The sequence below is a fragment of the Anopheles coluzzii genome, chromosome 2 (assembly GCF_943734685.1).
Source record: "Anopheles coluzzii chromosome 2, AcolN3, whole genome shotgun sequence".
NCBI lineage: Eukaryota > Metazoa > Arthropoda > Insecta > Diptera > Culicidae > Anopheles > Anopheles coluzzii.
In genome coordinates this window covers 58,250,366-58,275,327 of record NC_064670.1, presented here as the reverse complement: position 1 = coordinate 58,275,327, position 24,962 = coordinate 58,250,366, and the positions used below count along the sequence as shown (strand labels likewise).

The following is a 24,962-nucleotide window of genomic DNA, read 5'->3' as shown; positions in this document are numbered from 1 at the left end:
TAGCAACTCAAAAAATATAAAAAAGTTTGAAAATAATTATAAAATACTTGAAACGATAGGAAATATATAAACAGTGAATACTTTAATCATGATACATTTGGTTTGATTGAATCAATTAACTTATACAAATGAAACTATGTGAACTTTTTAAAATCTATTGCATTGCATTCATTTCATCTTAACGCCATATATTTGTTGTTACAAAAGTTTATTTTACTACCAACGATAAAAAGCGAATAATCGCAGTTTATTTTTTGTTTACTGCTATTCGCTGCTTATTACACTTTTTTTTAAGTCGCTTACTTTGGCTATGGAAGTGTAATGGTCGTCACATCGCCGTGTTTTACGAACATTATTCTCACCATCTCTCTCAAATTCACGCACTGGATTGCGCTCTCCCCTTTTGATATTTATAACTAGGATGTTTTAGTCGATTGCTGTTTATGTTAAATGTACTTGAAATGATCTAAGTAACCATGTTCAGACCAAACCATGAACATGAGCAACCAAAATATATAAAATAAAAACAATTTAAAAACGCGTTTTAATGCACTAATATTAACATCAAAATTTAAAAACGCCTTAAAAACGTGTTTTTAAATTGTTTTTATTCTATTTTTTTGTTTTAGAAAGGTTATTGTCACAATCTGAAATCACACGGGTAGGTAACAATAAGAAAACTGTACCCAACGAAAGCAAACCATTGAGTTAGGACCCATCATATCTTTATTTTACGACTCTGTTCAATTGTGCCGGTTAGACAAAAAAAGGTGTCAAGCAAAAATATGATTGTTTCTTATGGTTTTGTTACGTGACAATACAATTAGAAATTTGTGAAGTTTCTTTGACATCGTCTTTCAAAACGGCATTGGCCTTGGTTCGAATATAGCTCAGTGTGATCTATTATATGGATACTCATTTTATTGCTGCAGCTGCAAACAGGCTTTACCTTTGTTTCACATTGATTTTGAAGGTTAACAATATTTCTTCGGTAAGGTATACGCAACTTATTTTTGACCTTGTCTTTTGCACCACAAAAAATTCAAAAAAAGTGTTAATTCAAAGCAGCAGGTCCACGATGATAGGGATCATTTGTCATTTTTAATCATCAAAAAATAGATTACAATTATGCAGTATAACCTGAACAACCGTAAATTAAACTTTGTTTGAATGTTAATAAGAAATATATAAATTTCTCTCTTTATCTGATCATCTAAACAAACAAGTTGAACTTAAGATGTACCATTTGTACAATTGCACATTATATTACATCTTCAGGTACATCAAACTGGAACTAGGGTTTGTCATTTATCATCGATAATTCATCGTAATAAACACTTTATGACGGATCTGTATGAGTACATAAACAAATGTGAGGTATGATGTTAGAGTCACAATCTTTTTGCCTTCTTTAGCGATTATTACCGGCATTATAGTACACGCCAATATTTATATTAAACCAAGTCACATCCATCATCTTTATGTTTTACCATGCCCTTGAAACCTATATGAATTCAAAAATACACTGCTTACGAAATGCTTCAGTGTGTTTTGTGTGAAACCTAAAATAAACAAATAAACACGAACATCATGACCCAGCTCAGTGCACACTTCATGAACATATCCGTCCTGGAAACAGCGGTGCGCTTCTGAAGGCATAACTAAATCTGTTGGTCAAACGTCCGTCGGAAGATGAGCGTTAATCCGATAAGACTTATTTATGAATAATTACAACCGGGGAGATGGGCAATAGGCGTAATCGTTTTTCGTATTTCCGCTCATAAAATTAACGAGCGAACGGTTTACCGTCGGCAAATTTACAACTCTTCTGAGTAAAAGCTCAACCAACATCATCAATGTATCAGCTGGCAATGAATTGCAACAGGTTCAATCATTTTAATGGTTTTTTTTAATCCGACAAACAATGCATTGTTTTTTATTTTGATATTTTCTGCAAATATACACTTTACTTCACTTTTCAATTGATTTTTGCACAAGATACAATTGCAATAGGTATACTGTTGTCAGGTTAAATGTAGTAACTGCAGTAAAATTTGATTGACCATACAATGATTTTGTGTTAACTAATTTCAATATGAATGTTTTATGTGCATCTTCACTTTTATGAACGATTGAAATAATTTGAACCACCTTACAACGAGATTCAGTGGATGTGAGCACTCGTCGAAAGGTTGCAATAAAATGGTAGTTTGTTTGGCTTTGAACTGAGCTCTGTGCCAGAAATATTCGTCATCGTTCACCTGTATGAGAAAAAATGATTGTCTTCTCTTTCGTACGATTTTCTCTCATTCTAGCAATATTTTGAAGTCTCCTTCATACACCCTTGGCCGACTTGGATGAACCGTCATCACACATTGCGATGTTTTGAGGTTCGGGAAGTAATTCGGCTCTCACTATTTCATTTTCATCACACCTTTTTCCCTTTCGTTCATTAGGTTTTTGTAGGTGCTATAGCCACTCATTTACGCGCAGTTGCCTAACAATCTTCAACTCACATTCTCTCAACATTGGTGTTGTGTTAGAGACGAATTGTAACGAATATAGTATTTTGACAAATGAATTCACATTGCAATCAAATTTATGCTCAAAAACTGAATTTTTTTCGAAAATAATTACACTCTTTTTGAGCAACCCAACATTAATTTTCACTTTATACTACCTTGAAACCCCCAAACTGTACTGATTTAATGTCAAGTAACTTATTGCTTGCCCAAATAAAAAGAATTACCTGTCTGTACAATACAAAATTCATGCTAAGAAAAAAAAAATTCGTAAAATTTCGTACAATAATTTAAAAATAATCCAAAAGCGACCTATATAATCGACAAAGTCGCTGATCACAGAGGTGAAATTAGAAAAAAATGTAATTATGTGGGCAAAACTAATATGTGTGCTAGAAATACTAACGTCATCTTGTTATATAAAATTTACTTTAGCTCTACTTTAGAATTGTAAGAATTACTTACTAGATGTCACTTGTCGTTGGATATTCTAGTAAAATTAGCTCATACTAAAGGGCTTTGTTAAAGTTTGGTATAGTTTTTGCACATTCATTTAATTTCGTGGCTCATTCTTTCGTGGAAGACCGACATTGTGTGTACAGCGGTAATAAATAGTGTTGCCTGGTATAATAATTTCTAGCAGCATCCAGCGATTCAAGAAGAACCATGCTAGGTAAAAATAAGGGCATATCTTTCCCAAGTGTGGTTATGCTCAGGAAGCTATGTACAGAAACGAGAGCATAAAATCACAGAAGGAAGGAATGAACAGTTTTCAACGGTTCATTTTTTATGGGCAAGAAGTAGAGAATGCTAACACCATTTAACAACAGTAAATGATTTAATAACCATGATAGAACACGTGTACAATTTTCTCACATCGTTTACAATTGCCATACTAGAGGCAGGTATGGAACGTGTTGGTTGAATAGTTTCAGTTCACTGTTTCATTCATCTTCCAATAATAGAAAATAGATGGTTGATGTTAAGAGCGTTAAATACTAATCTATTTACTTTCAGAAATACAAATAATTTTGAATAATATGAGTAAGATCATTCCTTCACGTTTATTGGAAAGCAAAGAAATGTCTGCAATTTGTGCCAATACTTTTTTGTAATTCCTTTTAGTCCAACAATCAACGCAGTTAACCCAGTCGTATGGCAGTTTTAGCTTGTACCACATAGTTATGTAAGGATGGTCGCTTTTTATTATAATCGGATTTTTATTAAATTCACTAATATCACAAACTATGAGCGAATTTACCCGAACCAATCATCCAGAATATTTAGAGACTTTTATTAAAATATATTTTTTTTTACGTTATTCTTGTGTAAAACAGTCTAATAGTTAAATAACTTATTGTTTCATTCTACGCTATTCAGTATGTGATGTATGACTCGATTATTAATTAATAATTACTTTTTTTCTTCTTTGGCACAACATCCGTTGTCGGTCTGCCTGCCTGAACCACTAGTGGGCTTTCAGTGACTTATTGATTGCCCATAGCAGAATATACAGTCCTACGTATAGGAAAACGGTCCATTCAGGTCTTGAACACATGACGGGCATGTTGTTAAGTCATGTGAGTCGATGATTGTACCACGAGACTGACAAAAAAACTCTAACTGCATTTTTTTTATAACACAATATATTTTAGGATTTATTTCTTATAATTTAACAGTGCTCAGAAAAAGAAATAGAAACATCCTTAAATAGAAGAATATCCTTAAACTAAATTATAACTCAATGTTTCTTTTACAAAATCAAAGAATACATGAAGATGTACTTGAGATCCTGAGAACGTTACATCAGTTCCACTAATTTCTTGGTTCACAGCAAAATAATACATAACATTTTACAACACGATTTTCGACAACGTATGGCGACCAGCAAGGCGATGGAATTGTAAACGGCGCCTAGTCTGTTACGACAGCACGGTCAATTACGATGCAGCGTAGAAAACATTTTCCATGCGCTCGGTTTACCAAATAGTCGTTTCGGTGGTTCTTTCCATTTAATTTCTCTTTTGATCATCACTCTCTTTCCTGCATAGGATTTTTTTTCTTTCTAGTAAACATATGGGTGATTTAGTTGCATCCAATACGGATGTTATGAAAACAATAAGCTCTCTAGTGTCGTTGTATGTTACGTGGCGGCATTTTCAGTTTGTTTTGAACTTAAGCACAAACACATTGCACAGAAGCCGTCGTGCTAGGAGGGAAAGGACGAGGGGTAGGAAACACTTTCATACTCTACGCTCATTTGGATCATTCTGTGTAACACCGGTGGCGCCACAGTCAATGTTCAGGGAACGGCTCTGTATCTACGAGCTAAATCCCACGGAAAGTACATGCGTGAGAGCCGAGAGAGTGAATTGTAACACTATAGAAGAACAGACATGAAAAACCTACGCTATGCAGGTGTAGATGGTTTGTTTTATTTGCATTATGATACAAAACATAGAAATACGACGTGGCCATCCTTCTTATTCTTTTTGGTGTATCGATTTACGCTGCTGGTCTATATAGGCTTCTGAGGCATATTAGTACCAGGCAGCCGGATAGTCAAGTCTTTGCTGAGCAGGGACGGACTGGTTGGAATCTGATTACGTCCGGCTTTGTTGACGCCGATGAAACTATCGAATAGACCACTGAGGCTGGTGGTGCTCCTTACGAGAAATGAAAAAGAAAATTTCCATACAATCACAAAGAGCTGTGCTCTGGTTGTAATGCGAATCTGGTTGTAATACAAACACAATTAATTAAATTTACAACAAAAATTTCGCCTAGATAATCAAAATCTAAACCATCAAATTAACGTTCTCCCGCTCAATAAGTATGAATTCATCAATTGTATTGATGAAACTGATGATTCATTCGATTGATTTTTGATATTACAATGACTATACAATAAGAAAATCAATTAGATGTATAACATAATTTATGCATTTGGTGCTTTAAGCTGAATTGAATAATCTGGATCGAGTCAAAATAACTAATAGTAAAGAATAAGATTCAATTAATTTTATTCATAATTAAATTTAAACGATAGCATGCCAGAAAGAGTTGTACTTAATGTTATTCCGTTTTATTCATATGCGTCATCAACATGATATTAAAATTGTTGATAAATTGACTAGTGGTAGTAGCAGTAGTAATAACAACAGCGATTGTGTAAACGATACATTGATCATATTGTTTGTTTTATTGTCCATTGTTGCATTGCTTTTTCACTCCTTGAAACACTATACCTGCTTGAAACAACATGTGTTGGATTTCTTTGCAATCAGAATCAAGAATACTGCAACTTGTTTTACACTCACCAATATATTACATGCTACGCTCATTTTTTCAAAGAATCATCGCGTTCTACGCAAACTTCATTACGATATCATTATAGTTACTCAGTCCAAGAACACTCAAACTTGTTTTACACTCATCAATGCTACCACATGCTACGCTCCTCTTTAAAAATAATTCTACTCAAACATCATTTCGAGATCATTGAGTTACTCAGGCCTACAGCAGGTGATGCTCACGAGAGCATAAAATGAGCGCAGATTCTAGCTCAGCTGATTCTCTCTGAGTTCATCAGCTGATGGTGAGTGCAGTATAGACTTTATGCATTCGACTTTTTGAACTTCATGGGTTCATCGTTATAAATTACAATAATTATCCAATATCTTCTCATGGAATGCATGTAACAAAACAGTTTAAAAGACGAATAACATGTACCAAGATAAGCAAATGTTTACAAAAGTATTTTCTAAACGCTGCAGTATTAAACAAACTGATCAATGGCAAACAATGAATCGCAAGAAACCCGATATGATTTCCGAATAAAACAAATGTATATGCACTGGATTATTCAGCATGCTTCAACGTTTTTTACAAACGGTCAAATTGTACAAAAAATTAATGTAAAAAATATTTCAATTGATTTAGATTGTCAAATTTACCCTCATTATCTATTGACTGCAGTAAAGTGTGTGTAATAGTTGGATAAATTGATCTAAAATGGCCAGTAATACAGATATGTTTTGGTAAATTTAATGTGTCAAGGAAAAATATAAAGTATCAATAGATTAAAATAAGCATACAGTCAACTCTCTTTAATCTGAGACCTCTCCAATTAAAAAAAAAACCCTCTTTGTTGAATTTTTGATAATCCCTTTTTTCAGAATATTTTTGTCTCTTGAATATTACAAAAAAAACTATGAATAATTTTGAAAAACTCTGATATCTCTCTTATTGGTGTATTGTGTTGCCATGGTTATTGAAGGATGGATGCTCCAATCTGAAATCGCAATTTGTACGCAGTTTCCTATGGCAACCACCTTTATGAAGGCATATCTACCTTTATGAAATTTTCTTTCACTTTCTATCTCTCCAATTTGAAAACTTCTCTTATTTCACAGTCCCATTGGCCCTGAAATAAAAGAAAGTAGAATGTACATCCGATTGTCCTTTTTCTTTCATCTTCTTATCTTTCCAAACGTTACATGAAAATAATTTTAGGAGAATAGTTGTATGAACCATTTTTTTATATATATATATGCCATTATATATATCTATATATATATCTAATATTTACATATATCTCTCTTTATATATCTATATTTATATCTATATTAATAATTAATATGTATTGTGGATCGAGATATCTAAAGAAATCTTCTTTTTTATAGGTAAGAGATACTCAGAATCTCTTGCGGGCACTCTTCTACCAGACTGGATAGGTAAGTTACGTTTTTATTTTGTAATTTATCATTTTTTCATTTATTTATTTTTTAATTGCATGGTTTGAATTTTGTATATTATATGTTCATGGGTTTTGATTTGTTAATTTTTATTTTATTTTCCAAGAAGGATGTACAGCTATGATTAATTAAATGTTTACAATCGAAACTGTGAAAAAATTACGAGTACCTGAGACCACTTTTAACTGTGTTATGCATAATCTAACGTTTAATATTTTATAAACCCTATTATTATCTTTTAAAATAAGCTTGATTTGTTTTCATGCAACGCTTTTTAGGTGACTACTTAAATCGAATCCTAAATGCTATGTCCTTGATATGGCTTTACATTCTAGTTGTTATCAATAGCACCTCAATATGGTTGAAAAGTATAGTAAAATAAAAGTTATCGATACCAATGTTCCTTACATTATTTGTTTAGTGAAATTGAAAAATAAATTAAATTTAATGAGTTAGCGTTAATCGGGTTACAGAATATCTATTAAAAATATTATCGATGCAAGTCATTTATCTAGAATCATATCAAGAATTATATCATTTTGGTTCTTATAAAATATCTTATACGTATTTCATTTTATAGCACATTTCGTGATAGCTACGAATTGCACTCAATATCGATTACAAAAAAAAAAAAAAAAAAAAAAAAAACAAACAAACAAACAGAAAGCTTCAATTCAATAGTTGATATCTACATTTAAGCAAATTCCAATATGAACTAGTTGGCCATGAGGCTACTAAGGAATGATGAGTAAATTGATACATCGGTTTCAATTATTATGTTATTGGCAGCATCTTAAATAGGAAACTCCATACTTTGATTTGATCTTTTGATTGTATTGTTTTCTTGATGTTTAAATAATCGTTGTTTGTGTTAATTTTATGTTGAATATATGTTTTTCTTACCAATCCGTTTGGTGTAAGTTTTGTGTCCGTCAAGAGGCTACAGCAAATAACTTGAAAGGCAACCGTAAGTAATAAAAATTTAATTATCTGTTTCATGCTACATGCTCATGATATCAGTATTTGGTTACTGCGAAAAGCACGCGAAATTTTATTAATTTGTTCCTTAATTATCCAAAAAATTATTAAATTAATGCATAAGTATTGAACTGATGCATTCTTTTCAACTATATTCTTCTTTTTTTACTCAACAACCGTTGTCGGTAAAGGCTTGCTTATGGGGTATGCTAACTTATGGGGTTGGCTTTCAATGACTTTTGTATTATCCCCCCATAGTAAGATAGTCAGTCCTACGTATGGCGGCACGGTCTATTTGGGGCTTGAACCCATGACGATCATGTTGTTAAGTCGTACGAGTTGACCACTGTACTATGACACCGGCTTTTCAACTATATTACATTCTTATTTTACTTTACGATCGATTTATACACGACATACATATCTACAAAATCAATTACTTCAAAGTTTGAATTGATACTGTGCGGAACATGCATTTGATTTCGTGATCTTCATTGTTTGAAGTTTGATTCAATGAAGGTTGTCTACCATTGAAGGTTCATTGGAAAAAATAATGATCGGTACTTCAATCAACTCTTAGCGGTGCTAAACTTCTGCTATCTATCCCATGATGTTTATAAGATGGATGAAGCAATATAAAAAAAATACAACGAACGTGATCAAACGCATGTGAATGAAGTAGGGACTATATTACAGTGATAGATGGAAACAGCAGCTCAAAGCGATCTCAAACAGCGAACGACTGCTTTGTTTACTAAACGAAAGAGGCCTCACGCAGCAACACAAATAGCTTGGTCGTAAAAAGGCGCCACTCAAATAATTGGTGTGGGAGAATCGCGTGAGCGCATGTAAATAAACAACATCAAAATCGTCGATAAAAAATTTAATAACAATGTGCCTGAAATGTTTATTCTACATAGGGATCACGAGAAACGTAGTATTTATTATTTGCCGACTAGTTATTCTTCATTGAACAGACACGTAGTTGGATCTATGCCAACGTATCGAATAAATTGTTAGTTCACTATCCAAAAATGCAATTGTAAATGAGCATTCAAAATTACGTTTAGTCGATTAGATAGGTAGCATGAACGTGTGCAGCTACGGATTTCATACGAAAAGATAAAAAGAATACAGGTATTCCTCGACATACGCCATACTCGATATACGCGATTTCGCCATACGCTATTTCTAAATTTGACAGTTCTTTTAGCTAATTGTACTGATTTGACACATCGAATGTCAAATGAAAAATAAATTCCCTTTTGGTTGAATTTTAAAAACCATTTCAAAAGATATATATTTGCAATCTTCATTTGAAATTAGAAAAAAAACTAATTTAATGTCTAAAACGTACAACTTCAACCAAAATTACACTAAAATTTGCTATACTTTGACTGATAACTTCGAAACTTGACTTACGATATTCGATATTCCAAATACGTAATTGACTCAGGTCCGCATTAATAGCGTTTATCGGGGAATACCTGTATTAAAAAGATTTGATAACTTTTCATGCATTTATCTGCGAGAAGTGCAATATGTCGATTAATGAATATTTCTCAAGATCTAGCGACACAGAATCAGTTATTTTTCTTCATGTTATCAGTGAAATAATTATTTGTATTGACAAATAATAAAATATGAATTAATATTAAAATATTAATTAAAATATAACTAAAATAAATTAAATTATACAATTACCTCAAAAAGTAGCAAACATATAAAAATATTGCTGTAATTTAATACTTGAATATGGTACAAGAATAATTTTTTTAATGATATATTATTCATATTCCAATTGTTATCGATTCAAAATGCAAGCCTTGGCCGACAACGGTTGTCGAGCCAAAGAAGAAAAAGATCGATACATCATGTGTTATCATTATTAGTTATCATTAATTATTATCGATCAATTTGCATTCAACTATTTTTTTAAATATGTCGTATTCGACACTTATATGAACGATTCCTTAGTCTATGTTTCGATACCGAATAAGCGAAACCGAATGGATCAGATCTTAAAACGGGCAAAGGCTTATCAATCACTGTCGTTTGTGCTTTAATATAGCGGTTCGGATTTCTTAAACCGCAAATACACGAAACGGGTTCCCGCAGCTATGTATAACAGTTGCGCAGAGATACCCACCATGACATATCTGCGTTTCCGCGGTAGCGCGTTCGAATAACATTTCATAGCTGGATTGTTCTACGTCGTGTATTTGTGGCCTTAGAATCTCACCAGAGTAAACTCTAAAAATATGCTTAGCCTGACAAACAATGCATCAATCACGACCTGTTTATAATAGAAGATTTTCACATGAATTGATTTTTCTCCATTTTGATGATTTAAAAAATATATTTTGGATTGCGTTTCTTGGAATGTGTGGAAGATAGTATTATTAAAGTCAGTTTATGTAAATAAAAATTGCTAAAATAAAATAATAATAGTATTATGATAATAAAATATTATCTCTATTGATATCAAACTATTATTAAAAATAAAAACATATAATCAAATAGTACAGCTATATTTTCACTAGGGTTGGCTACGAATTTTAGTTCAATTTGACACAAGTAGCTGTACTTTATGAGTTATAATGCTACCGCCTGTATATGTCGTAATTCTTCGATGCATGTAGACGCTCTCTAAATTGCGCTAAATACGTCGCCCAGAATCAATGTTTGCTCTCCACCATTGTGATCTATATCGCAACTTTGCAGGAGGAATACAAATAACATCAATACTAAAAATAATGGCTTTAACCACGCCCTAATGTATATTTTATTTATTTCTCAAGCGTACTCTTTCTCGCTCATGTTAACGTTATTTTTTCTTTCGCTTTCCACAAGCCAATTTGGAGGCTGAGAGACATGAATCTTCTTTTACAAAAAGGCTTCTTGTTTTGTGCTCCTTCAGTATTGCTGCAAAAAAAACTTTAGATATATCTCTTTCTTGGTACCACAAGCAGCACCAAATACATCTTCGTCGTCAGCTTGAAGCTATGGTTTGGATTTATTTTTCCGATATAATCAGTTGCTTTGCTCTGCTCTCGCACATAGCTTCTCAAATTCCAATACCATATGAAGAACAGCGTTTGAGCAATGATAGCGGAATGGCGACGGTCACTGATTTATTGCAGTCAGCGACAGAGATTCAAGGTACGTTGGGACGTTTTGAACCACGCTCGTGTAATGGAGTGGCTGAAGCGAGATAGAACACAAGACCTAGTTTCATGTATTACGGACACATACAAGTTAGCGATGACAAAAACGTATCCCCGAAATGGCCGTCGGGGGAAGAAGTTTGGATGATTTATGTGTTGACATAGTTTATACTTCTCTTTTCGTATAAAATTGGGGCGAGCGCAAATCTTCTGCATATGCCCTCTGTTTCTCGTAGATAATGTAATACATCGATTGACCCGGTAACCATTGCAACTAGCCAACACAAATTCCATCCTCTTATAACATTCTAACATTCTTTTGTGTATGCTGGTAATTATAGCATAATACAAAATAATGCAATATTTTTAATTCCAGATATCATAACAAAATGTTGCGAATCACCAGGATACTTTTTTATATTTTACTCTCTTAGTATTGTTGCATGGTGGGTGAAAGCAGTGTAGGTACAGGAAACGAGTGTTAGAAAAAGAAGCCATTCGAAAACTGTGTCAATATTGTGTCTAAATGTTGATGATACACGTTTGTTACACATCGATTTACTGAAATCGTTTCACAGCCACAGTCACCAACAATTACCCCGTTCTATTTTATTTAGAATTTATCAATCTTTGATTTGTTATCGAGTGCTATAAATTACGAATGAGCATACGAATTCCATTGAGTACCAAACGTTTAAACAAATTATAAAATTATTTCACATTATGCTTGAAGTAAATGGACCATTTTTTCAATTGTCTTACGTTATTAAGCTCTGATATTTTTATATTATATAACTTACAATTGTACTCCAAGAGCAATAGTTCAGCATTACTATGCGCTTACTAGCTTAATGTACAATCTTACAAATAATACTTAAATTAAGAAACATTTGTAAACATATATTATATATTTTAAAAGATTTACCATGGTGACATTTACATATACAATGAAATGAACGCTTGCGATTAAAATATCTGGTATAATATTTTATAGTTATAGCGGAATGAAATATCCCACTACACAAAAATCAAAATAATTGAAAATTTACGACTTTACGCTACCATACAAAGTTTTGTCGACAGCCAACGTCGACATTAGATGTCGAATGTCACTCATACACACAAACTTCGTGTTGATGTATGTTTTATTGAATATGTGTATGTGGTATAGCTAGCAAAGTGTGCGTGATACGCAGAGGAAAAATATTTATGGCGTCGTCTGGTTGACGCCAATGGCTCCGGATGAATGAAATAAGAAAAATGATTATTTCACTTGTTTTCCACAATTGCTTAAAAATTTGTAAGATTTTTAAGTTTTCTTTTTGTTTACAACCACAGTACTGACGACGGCTAAAATCTACAACACATAATTATACACTTATAACACAGTATGACGCTGAGCACAGCTCCATCCACAATACATTGAGCCACAAAACACACAAAAACAAACCATAAAACTCTTAACGCATTATACAGCTCTTTAAAATGTATGTAGAGGTAAGTCATGATGGTGCAAAAGAGTTGGCACTACAAGAAAAGAACATCGAATGTAGGTAAAAGAGGACGACAACATCTGCAGCATTGCAATATGGCAGCCGTTTCGTTCAGTTTCACGAAGCTGCACACACACTCACAATCCTGGCATAATCGTTTCGATGAGTTTTACGATCTCGAGAGAGTGTTTAACGGGAAATAAGCGCGATTGCTAAAAAAAATACTCCATGCGTTCTCCGGTATTTTTGTCAGGTTTGAGGAACAAAGTAGGAATACACAGTTTAGGTTTGGAAGATGACTGTGCCATTGATGATATTAAGTAAATTATCGATGATTGATGGGTTGGTTTGAGTGCTCTGACAAAAAATGTACTGTAGCATTTTGCGAGTAAGTCTACTCGTTAAAAGCTCAATTTCCTTACTTTTGCCCTGAATAACAGAGTTGGGTTTAGAGCAAGAATCGAGAAAATTGGAAAGGAGTTGTATTGTAAAGGTGGTTGTTATATTCCGTTGAACGACCTTTGTACTGATAATTCTGTAACACAGCATCAAGTTGTGTATAAACGTTGCCCCTTAGCTATGCAATAAACGACAAATGGGAAGAAAGTTAAAATGCACCCAGTGGAGCAGCACTATCGAAATAATTTCCTGTGGCTATAGCGTTCAAAAAGCGTATAGCGTTGCAAAAAGTGGTGTAGAAAATTTTGCTCAATTTGCTTCATTTATAGGAGCCTTGTAAAAAAAAATTCATCAACGTCGTAATTGTGTCGATCAAATCAAATTATTCGATTACGCTTCGTAAAAAGTTATGAATGATTTTTGATTTCATGGTACATCCTGGATAGCCCTCCCTTTTGAGCAAAAACTTAATTCAAGCTGGAAAATAATATCATGAACAATTTTCTTTCTATAAGTGTGCAAAAATATGAATTTTAAATGAAATCTTAATGTTAATCTTTTACTGTCTGATAAATATATCAATTAAATACTCATTTTATCTTTGCAGAACAAAGAGATGAGTGGCTGCTTGCGGTCCCATGTATTGAAAAAAATAATTTTATCGAATATGTTACACAATCTATTTCCGAGAATTAAGAATGCAATTCACCTCGATTCATCGACCAATATGATTTTCATATAGGTTATTATCTGTTCTGACATTAAGGTTTATTGAGTTTTTTGTGTGTCATTCGATTGGCCGATTTCGTGATACAATTGTCAACTTGCACGACTTTACAACATGCCTGTCATGGGTTCAAGCCCCAAATGGACCGTGCCCCCATACGCAGGACTGATTATCCTGCGATGGTAATCAATAAGTCAATGAACGCCAAGTCTACTAGTTTTCGGCAGATTTAGACCGACAACGACTGTAGTGCCAAAGAACAAAAGAAGAGAGCTTGGAAAACAACATCATAATAAGTTAAAGTTAAAAGTTTTCGGCATATTTTTTGAATTAATTACTTAAAGGTAATTTCGAAGAGAATAGCAAACATTGGTAAAATTTTAAAGTATGTATTTTGTATCGTTTTTGCTATTCTTGCACAGATTTGATTTTCCATACGGCTTCAATGTATTTAAGAAATATGCTATGGTCTAGGTTTGTGATATGAGATGTTTGCTTAGCTAGCTTAGCTTCTCTTTTATAAAAGAGCGAAAATATATTTATGTAACATGCAAGATAACAAAATAGATTTTCTTTGCAAAGCTAGATATCAGTTTTTGAGGAATGTGTTTATGTGAGGTTAGGGACTCATTTTTGCTAAAACGCGGAGCAATGTGTGTATGTGTGTGTGTGGGTGTGTGTTTTTAAACATAAACTGATTTCTTTAGTGAAAAGGACCTTAAAAACAAGGTAACACAGTAGGGTTTCAACATATGACACCCTGTCCGTTTTATAAGTGTTTAATACATGTGTTGTGATGGACAGGTAATAAAGTATGTTTTTTTTTATTGACCTTCTTTGCTGGAGGGATTTTGTCAGGTGAAAGTTATGTAACAATTGTCAACACTAGATCATAAATTTTTTCGAATCATAAAAAGCACTCTCCATTGTATGGAGAGTATTTTCATGTTTGTGACGAAAGTTAGAAATGCACACAAAATAAAATGATTGTAGGGATGGCTTCCATTTGTATATTTAGAAACCGTAGCAATTATACAATAGTGCGAAAGGTGAAAGTGCATTTGTGGCTGAAGTTGAATGAAACATTGTTTGTGATAGTTCGTTATATGTATAAAATAAACTGTGAAAATTTAATTAAATTACAATACTTTGAAAATATATTTCAATAATCTTGAGTCCAAAAATTATATGAAAATACAGTTTTCTATCCTTCCATATTACAGTCTGAAATCACGGGTTGAACTTTGATTCCCTGCCAAGTATTGGACATGTTATTTCCATACAAAAAAAACTGAAATTTTGTCCACTAGGCCTTGAGATTGTTCAGAAACCAGGTTTTCCATACAAACACTGTTTAATTGATCTGTCAACCAACTATCAGCATTCAACTAAAAATCGTTCAACTTTTGAATTTTGGCAAAATTTATTTGAACGTTATTCAATCATTTAACAAGTACCTAGTATCAGGTAGTTATCAACAGAATGAAAACTACCTTGGGGCTTTCAAAATACTTTTGTATTTTCACAATTATTTTTGAAGCGCTAAACTTGATGTATTTTTTAAATGAAACATTAGAAATTCTGATAACCTGATCTGAACTTTACACATTACAACCGTTTATTAAAAAGGATAATGAATTATTTAACAGTGTAATTAAACAATGTAAACAAATCTGCAAAATAATTTACGACAAATTGTTTGGTTACTTTACTTTTACTATAACGAATCATCAGACAGTAGCCAGTGACCAAAAACAATGGTGCTCGTAAATTTGTAGAATCTTGCATATTTTGATTAATGATTGTATGTCCTTCATTCAAAAGTTAATTAAAAATAGAACGATAGCTGGGGTTGTAGTCTATCGTTGCCTTTGACTATAAACAAAGAAAAAAAAACTCCTTGACGTATTTTCCATTCGAAACGTGGAATAGTGATACATTTATATCACAAAACCAAGAAAGTATTGTTGAAATACGATGTTCTGTTAATAAAAACAGCAAGATAATCGAGTCGAAACGACTGCTGTTGGAAAACCAAAGGTAAAACGAAAGGCGATTATCTAAACATTATTCATGTTGACTGTTTTGTAGCTGAATTTTCCAATTCCAATTCTATGGACGATCAATCGTGCAATTCAGATCGCATGAAAAGGGTTTTAAATGTTGGTCACTCGAAACGAATGATCCGATCACAAATGAAGCTCTTTTTGTCACAGCACCACCTGGAGAGCACATGTAAGATTTTATGTAAGAAGATACATACGAACCAGAAGAAGAAGAAAACAGTTGCCATTGCAAAGTACAACTCACCGTAGCACCGTACATTCATTGCTTTCATTTCGATTAACACGGGCACAGCAGAATATCATATCATGAAATGACTCACAAGAGCAAAATGATATGTCCAATAGGCATCCGCATTAAACGAACGTTTGAAATAAAGATAAAATAATATAGGAAAGTCTAGTATGATCGGATGTTCATTTTGAACAAAACCAAATATGGTTTTGAAACAAAGAATTTAACGTTTTCCTACATATACATACTTGATACTTTGATATTATACTATATGATACTACATATATACTATACTCTGATTAAGATAGAATAACCAATTGGTAAACCAAAATTAAGAAGCGAGCATCAACGATTTAGGAAATATATTCCAAATAGGAAATATATAACAACCGTCAGTTAATCAGAAAACCTGCAGGTGTAACATTAGATCTTTTGGTAAATCGGTAGCATAATTAATTATACAAGCTTTTTAGATTTATGATTTTCGAAGAATTAAGGTTAAAATAATCTATTCTATTATTTTGAAATGATTTTCACAATTATCAATATTATCTGAAAAGTCTATAAATGTTTATAATTCATTGATAATTGAAAGGACATTTAAATACCCACATATTGTTTGTATGACTTTAAACTTTGCTAGAAAGCGACGAAGCTATAAATAAATCATGAATCATATATCTTTCTCTAAATATTTGGCAAATTAACAATGCAAATAAGATTTTATAACTGCAATGACAATGAGATACGGTAACTATTGAAACAAAATATTGATGCAGTTTGTTCTGGTGGTGAAGTTGGTGAAATTGTCTTTCCAACGCTAGATACCTTTGATTGTTTGTTACGGTGGTTTACTAAAGTAAGGATGACATCCACACAAGCTCTTGCAGATTCAGCATATTTGTGTGTATTTTTGTATTTGTCTTTTACAAGTTTTTGTCATCCCCAGATATTGATTTTCGTGCAATTGCTAGTGTAATGTAATTTTACCCTAATAAGTATTATTTTATTTATCATAATAAGTAGTATTTTATTATAATAAGGATCACAGTTTTACAAAATCAATTTTATCAATGCAGGCAAAATAATAACAATATTCCAACTAAAGTACACTTAAAGCTTTGGAGCAGAAAATATCAAAGTAAAAGTGATCTTTCTCTGATACTAGACAAATCTTACAAGGTTCTGGCTATCCATTATCTAGGTTAACAGAATTACTCAGGTAGGACTCAACATTCCTTGCAAAAAATGTGTGAAAAGGAAGTTTTGCTGAAGATGAGACCAAAACTTAAAAAAAAAGATTTAATAACTGTTTATGTACACCAGGGTGCAATATGTAAATTAACTAAAATGCGTTACGGAGATAGCTTTGTTTTGATTTGCAGAGGCAGACATAAACGCAAAAAAAGATAAACATATTGCTTGCAAAGCTAAAAACACAATGAAAATTGTATCAAAAATACACAACAATAACATATACTAAAACCTAGTATAAACGCGTTCAGTGTTTGAATACTGCTCTTGCGCATGTTTGAATTTTTGCTTCGCAGTATGAGAAGGCTTGTGTAGGTTACTATTGGCGTAAAGAACCTAAAGCGCAACGCGCATATGAGAGAGAATTGAAAGATAAAATACAACTTATCAAACCTGCCTGGCCACGAGGTCTCATGTAAAGAAGTCCAAATATTGTCTGTAGCTCATAAACGCTGCACAAAATATTCAATAAAATAACAATAATAATTTTTGGTTTCAAATTGTATACTTTAAAAGCATAATTTTTTTGCAGTTTTTCTAGCATTTTTGCTAAGCATGAATACATAATGGTAAGAGTGTGTGTGTTTCAAATTATGAATAATTTATGGTATATATTATATATGGTATATATATATATATATATATATATATATATATATATATATATATATATATATATATATATATATATATATATATATATATATATATATATATATATGATATTATAAAGTTATTGAAATAAAATAAATCACACTATAGAAATATTAAGTTGAATGAAGCTACAAGCGTACAAAGTTTTGAATTAAAAATTGAAGTACAGCGGTATAACTAAAAACAGAACAAGCCTACACAGATTGTACGATTGAACTCTGAATTCAAATCACAAAGAATAGTTTCATAGCTTTATTTCCAAACTAAACTCGTTCCCTTGAAGTAAATTATCATCCATTATTCATGAGCATGGTTAGCAATGGATCGATTTTTTTACTCTTCACTACATTGCAAGAAGTATAAGAAAAAATTCTCTCACCAGCTGCGCCTGTCTCACCCAAATGTGCAATTACTTGTAAAACTTTTCAATTGTGGTATATTTTAAACTTTTTTCTAACGAAAAATGGTTTTATGATGAGTTAAATGCATTTTTTATGATAATTTGTTGCTGTAATAGGCAGGTCTATCACACGATGGTTTTATGCATGTCCTTGAAATGAAACGCATTATTTATGACACTTTGTTCGATACATACATGTTACCCATAAATGAAATATACAAGAAAATTGCATCTGGGTTTTTTAACAACATTTTTTTGTGCGTGATTTTCAGGATCTCTTGAACCTTAAAAAATAATTACCATCAAAAACTCTCAAGGCAATAGCAAATATATCAGCTCAGCATGCTGAATCCGAATAATCGCGCTGATTGACTATCCTGCTATGGATATTCGAATGAGTTACATGATAAGTTGATAAGCACATTAGAGGGGAAGTTTCGGGAAGTTTTAGACCAAATACAATCTTAGTATAAATAATTAGGAATGTGAAATATAGCTATAGCTTTCAGGATGCACAAAAATTTTACTAAATTTTCATTGTTGGGAAAATAAGTGAAACCCTAATCCTACGATCCGAGGTGTGTATTAAAAAGGTCGGAGAGTCGATCTTTTTTTTTCAATCGATTTCAAAAATGGGTTAAAGTAGTTGTTGTTGTGAAGTCATAGTAATTTTGATCACGTAAAAATAATAATTACTTCAATACTCATTGCCATAATCTTCGACCTTAAATCGAAAAGAAGGAAAACATATCAAGAATAAATCACTTATGGTGTACTAGAGGAAATCATCTCACAATATTGTCAAGTTAAACGATATCGGGTAATTGGGAATTAAATCCATTTTAAATGAGAAAGGCATGCAACTCATTTAAAATCTTCTAGTAAAAATGGGAAATAGTTTCTGAGCAGTGATTTAAGATTATTTTCAGTACATAATAAAAAGAGCGCAAAAAAATATTACATTTGAAACATAAAGTTAGATCATATATGTGATGTGTGTAGAACAAATGTATAGTCTGAATTCACTCGTTGAACTTCCATTCCCGGCAATCTGTTGAATATGTGCTCTTTAGTTGGCACGTTTTTCCACACAAAAACAAATCTGAAATTTTTCTCAACAGGCCATGAGATTTTTCGAAAAACCGGTTTTTCATACAAACGCATTATTTTTAATTGAACTGTCAGCCAACTATCGAGCGTTCAACTTAAAAGCATACCAACTAAAAAGCGGCCAACTATTGAATTCGGACTATTGATTATATGTATGATGATTATATAACTCTCTTATTTGATGTATCGTCCTAAGCTGACATGCCGACCTGTAAGTCTTGCTAGCCTTATTCAATACCACGCAGCTATGAGCGAGCGGTGCATTGTAGGATTGAGCCCATGGTGGGCATGTTATGAAAACATGGCAAGTAATGGCAAGATGAAAACTGTACCACAAAGCTGTCACTTTATCTTTAGACTACAGTTGTTAGAAGACAAATTATAGATATTTAATAACAATTATTAAAACTGTTAAAAATATTATAACTGTTAAATATTATACTGCTTGTTTTGATTTAGTTTGGTATCAACATGATGTTGCGAAATCCTTCACCCTTACCGATACGGTACTAACAACAGTAAAATGCACACGAAAGATCTCTGTTATGCAAACTGAGAATTATCAAAACATATTTTTTAAATATAATTTATAACTCAATATGAGCCAATGTGATAACAAACGCATTAAGGCAAGTCTTATTAATTGCTCAAAGTTCTTTGTCAGGTACTTCCTGACCCCTTTTTGTAATTAATATTGGAGACAAAGTCAACGAAGGTTTATTCTCGTTCTTTGTCTAGTAAACAGTGTTAATATCTCTGTCGTTTGAACGATATGTATACAATTAGACGCTCTCTTGGTTGAGCAAGCTCTGTTTTCATCGTTTGCTTATCCTTAAGGGTTTAAAAGATATATTTTCGATATTTTCATGCATATACCATGTTATGGTGGAAACACTGTTCCCCAGGCTGAGCACCTTATGTGCTGAGCATGTCGATAACAGAGTTCCACATGTGATAAATTCGTCTATATGAACTGAAAGTGTTTATTTGATAGTATATTTCAGTCCTTCATTTCAACAACTTCAACTCCTAGCTGTCAGTAATGCTTACATCATACAGCAAATTGCAACAGTGCGCAAATTTTATTCTGTGAACAAGTTTAATATTTATGTGATGGGTTAAGGCCGATGAAATATAATTGATCTAATATGTTAAAATATATGTTCATATTAAAATTCAACAGAAGCCATCTATTTTAACACGTGTTTATTTAAGTCATTTACTTTTGCCTATGGAAATGTAATGCTCGTCACGTTGTCGTGTTTTGCGAGCATTATTCGCACAAATTCTCTCAAATCCACCTATCGCTCTAGATTGCGCTCTCTCCTGTTTCTATTCGTTGTTATGATGAATTTCGCCTTGAAATGATCCAACCAACCATTTCGGAAAACCGTAAATGTTACGATAAAAATAAATTAAATTAAACACATAATTTATTGCACTAAAATAAAAAAAATACCTTCAAAACGTGTTCTTTTTTAATTTCATATTTTTATAATAACTTTTTAGATTTATCCATGTGTATTTTTAGTAATATCGTGCATACAGTTCGCGTTATACTGAATTCTTTACATATCTACGTATAATTATTACAATACATCCTTTTTTCACATATCCAATAAAATGACAGCGCTGGGAGAGAAAATTAAACCAGTGTGAGTGTTTGGAGGTGGATCAAACATAAATACCAACACTGATAAACTCAAAATGGTTTCATAAATTGTACGGCCTGAGGTTTTTCATTTCCCTGCCCCAGTGGAATGTAGAGAAATGATTACCTTGCTTGGCCATCTAACACTAGTAGTCACAATATGGTGTCCAAAATTCTCTCATACACACGCCATTGAACGCCTGGGGATAATATTCAACATCGGAGGTGAATGAAAACTGTGTACGTGAATGTGTCACAAATCCAGCGCACAAGACCATGTGTGATTTCGTGCTCTCTCGTGCATTCAATTGTGATAGGAAGAAGGATAACGACCCCTCGCATCCTTCGATTCTATTCAAAATCATATAATCATCGTAAGTTTCTTCCATCCATTACCTTCATTGTTTTCGATAAAAAAAATTCACTTAAGTTATGCAGTATCGAAAAAACTACAAGAAAAATATAAACAGGTAGTACATAACTTCAACAGCGTTTCTGTGTATACAGAAACATTTAACTTGAAAGATGTCTGCTTCATTTATCCTTTTGTTTATTTATTTTTATACTACCAAGGGCCACAAGGGCTATTCAATAGACTGAAAAATAATTAATTAATTAATTGGTATTTTACAGATTATCAACTAATTTGAAATGTTTTAATTGTATTTTTCACTAATAAAAGATCATTCTATTCATTTTGATTATAATATACAATATTAAACACTTTTTTTATTGTAATGAATTCAAAATATTTGAATTACTATTAAATTATTAATATTTCACAAAAAAAATCTTTGACAATGAAAATGTGATTAAGACTCAAGATGACATGAATAATAAATACAATGATAACGTTATATATTTTTTTGTTCAGGACGAACGTCTTTGCCATATTGCTTAACGTTATATCTTTTTATAACGAATAAAATGTTTTATGATTCAATCAGCTTGAACTTGCATCAGATAGCTTAAAAGGTCCAGATGCAGAAGACATTATGCATATATAGAACTTTGTTACAAATTCAACAAAATTTAAACGTTCAAAACCAAATAAATTATTTAACAATAAATAATTAAATGCGTAGAAAAATTACTTTACAGGTAACAATTACAATTACAGATTTTAGCGTACAGAGCTGCACTGGCGTTTACCTTTTGGTGTGGATATTGCATTACTTTCATTTAATTTTAAGCTAGAAGATTGGAGAGGGTACCAATAATAGCTCATTGGGAAGAACACAAAATTTAACCATTTTTATTTGGACAAAAAATATAAACAATCATTTAAATCGTAACGGGTTTTTTAGGAAACCACGGGGCGGTCCGGTGTTACAGTTGTCAATTTGAACGATTTAACAACATGCCCGTCACGGTTACAAGTCTAGAATACCGTTCCCCCGTAGTTAGGACTGACTATCTGGCTACGTGGTACCAATAAGGTCCGAAAGCCTCCGATATGTCCGCATAGGACGTTACGTTAAGTAGAATAATATGAAGAATGGAAACCCACATTGATGAACGCATTTGAAATTCAGACCCAAAACTATTTTTTACAGCAAATTAAATTGTTAAAGAATAATAGATTGCATACATAATAATGAATTGAAAAGGAAAACAATCGTTTATAGAATATTAGAGTTATAGATCAATATAGTAAGCCCACTGACCAGTTTGAATATTTGGTGGACTTTGAAGCTGTAATAATCGAACATTGGCTACGGTTGTGATTTTCAGAAAGTTTGGTTGTTAATATGACAAAAGTTGTGCTACGCAACAGCGCCTGTAGCCATGGCCACATATGTTTCAAAGTTAGCTAAAAAAATTAAATATGGGTGGGAGCGAAGGGTAATCGGATCTTGGTTTGAGAGTAAATATTTTTTGATTCAATGTATTTCTCAAAATACGTAAAAACAACATATGCCCCTTCTTGCCACTTTTCTTTACTTTCATACCAGACCAATAGCATTAAGTATTTTTCATGAAAGTCGCCTGCCGCAAACCGAAAAAAAAATATTTTTGTTGTGTTTAAAGCACTTTCGAAATGGAAGCAGAGAATCGAGTCCATTGCAGTTCCATTTTCCTTTTTTACGCCGGTAAAAGGTATCCTTAAAATGAAGAACGTTAAAACTCGCAACATGCTCTGCATGCACCAATGTTTCAAAGATACCCTTACCATCTCCATTCCTCGTACCACATAAAGAAGGATGTCTTCGCATGGTCTTCGACTGGTGCAAAGCATAATTTAAGACCGCAGACTGTGGACAAAGCAGGTTTGGATTTCATGTTATGTTTTCTTCTGCTTGCATTTTACACCACCGGCACGCTGAAAAGACAACTTGTTAAGTTGAACTCGACGGTGATAGAGTACACAAAACGAATGGGATGTTGCAAGAAGGAGATCAAAATAACCAGTCGTAAAATGCAATTGCTTTTAATCGAACCAAAAAGGCGTATAAGGCTGTATACGGATAGGAATTTAATTTAAACGCCCTGGAAAGAATACAGGAAAATTCAGGCATAAGAATTTGTTGCGATGTTTTTTTTTTCTTAAACAACTCTACGTTTAAAGTTTGGAATTTTTGTGTCGATTTTTTATACACATATTATTAACTGTTTGAGGCATCTCACCGGTTTGAGCTGGGAGAAATATATTTTATAAGAAAAAATCTTACCTCTTTGTTGGCGTATTACGTGAACACCATGACAGTTATCAGTCAATGCTAAATGATGTATACGCCATGCATGAAACACATTCTGTTCAAGCGTAAGGTTTGTTGGTAATGAAAATGATCTTCAGTTTCATATTTACTAAGTGGCAAAGAGCAACAGCCCAGGAGATTACTAGTTTTTTTGGTGCACTTTCATTGCTGCTTTTTACAATTTTAGAAACAAAATAATTGGTTTATGAAATAGAACACAGCGAGTAGCGATGATTTTCTTGCAATTATATTTCAAGCAAGGTTCAAAATTCATTTTTTATCATCAAAGCCTCGTAAAAAACAACGTGTTGTCATTATCGCACACAACACAACACAAAGGATTTGTAAAATGTTCGTTTCCGTTTTCAGAATAAACGAAAATATTTTATAAATAGATAAAAATTTAACCTGCTTTTTAATTAACTGATTTTTTGAGATAAATAACTAAAAGCAGAGAAAACATATTTTATCGCGAGAAACATTCATAGAGATATTCCACAGTTTCTAAAACGTTATATTTCAGATGTGTATACATCGAGTATCGCGAAAAGCAAATATTTGCTGCATCGACTCGGAATTACGTTGGCGATAGTCGCATCGAAAACTTTATATTAAACCACATAATCCAGGCTTTCGAATAGTTTCATTTTACAAGATTTCATATGCGATTACTAGCCTTATAATTTGTCAATGAATATTTTCTCTCCCTATATTTCAAAATCTAGCAATGTCTTTCACAAATCAGATTGAATAATAATAATAACCTCGTTAACACATATCTGGGAGAAGCTGATGGAACATAATTATGAAATTTGTTTAATAACGAACGACACAAGAGTGTAACAATTTGACT

The 24,962-nt window shown here is 32.5% G+C and overlaps 1 protein-coding gene across 12 annotated transcripts in view; it reads left to right on the top strand.

Moving 5' to 3' along the window:
* LOC120961603 (homeotic protein ultrabithorax) overlaps positions 1-24,962 on the top strand; it is a 270,884-nt gene that overhangs the window by 229,241 nt on the left and 16,681 nt on the right. For 5 of the 12 annotated variants that reach the window (XR_005752709.2, XR_005752707.2, XR_005752710.2 and 2 more), the window contains one exon: positions 7,208-7,258. The exons of the other annotated variants lie outside the window; for them this stretch is intronic. Coding sequence is in view for 1 of the 5 variants with exons in the window: in XM_040385443.2 (XP_040241377.2) it covers positions 7,208-7,258 (51 nt within the window). In the remaining 4 variants the exon portion in view is untranslated. The remainder of the gene's footprint in view (positions 1-7,207; positions 7,259-24,962) is intronic. 12 annotated transcript variants of the gene reach the window in all.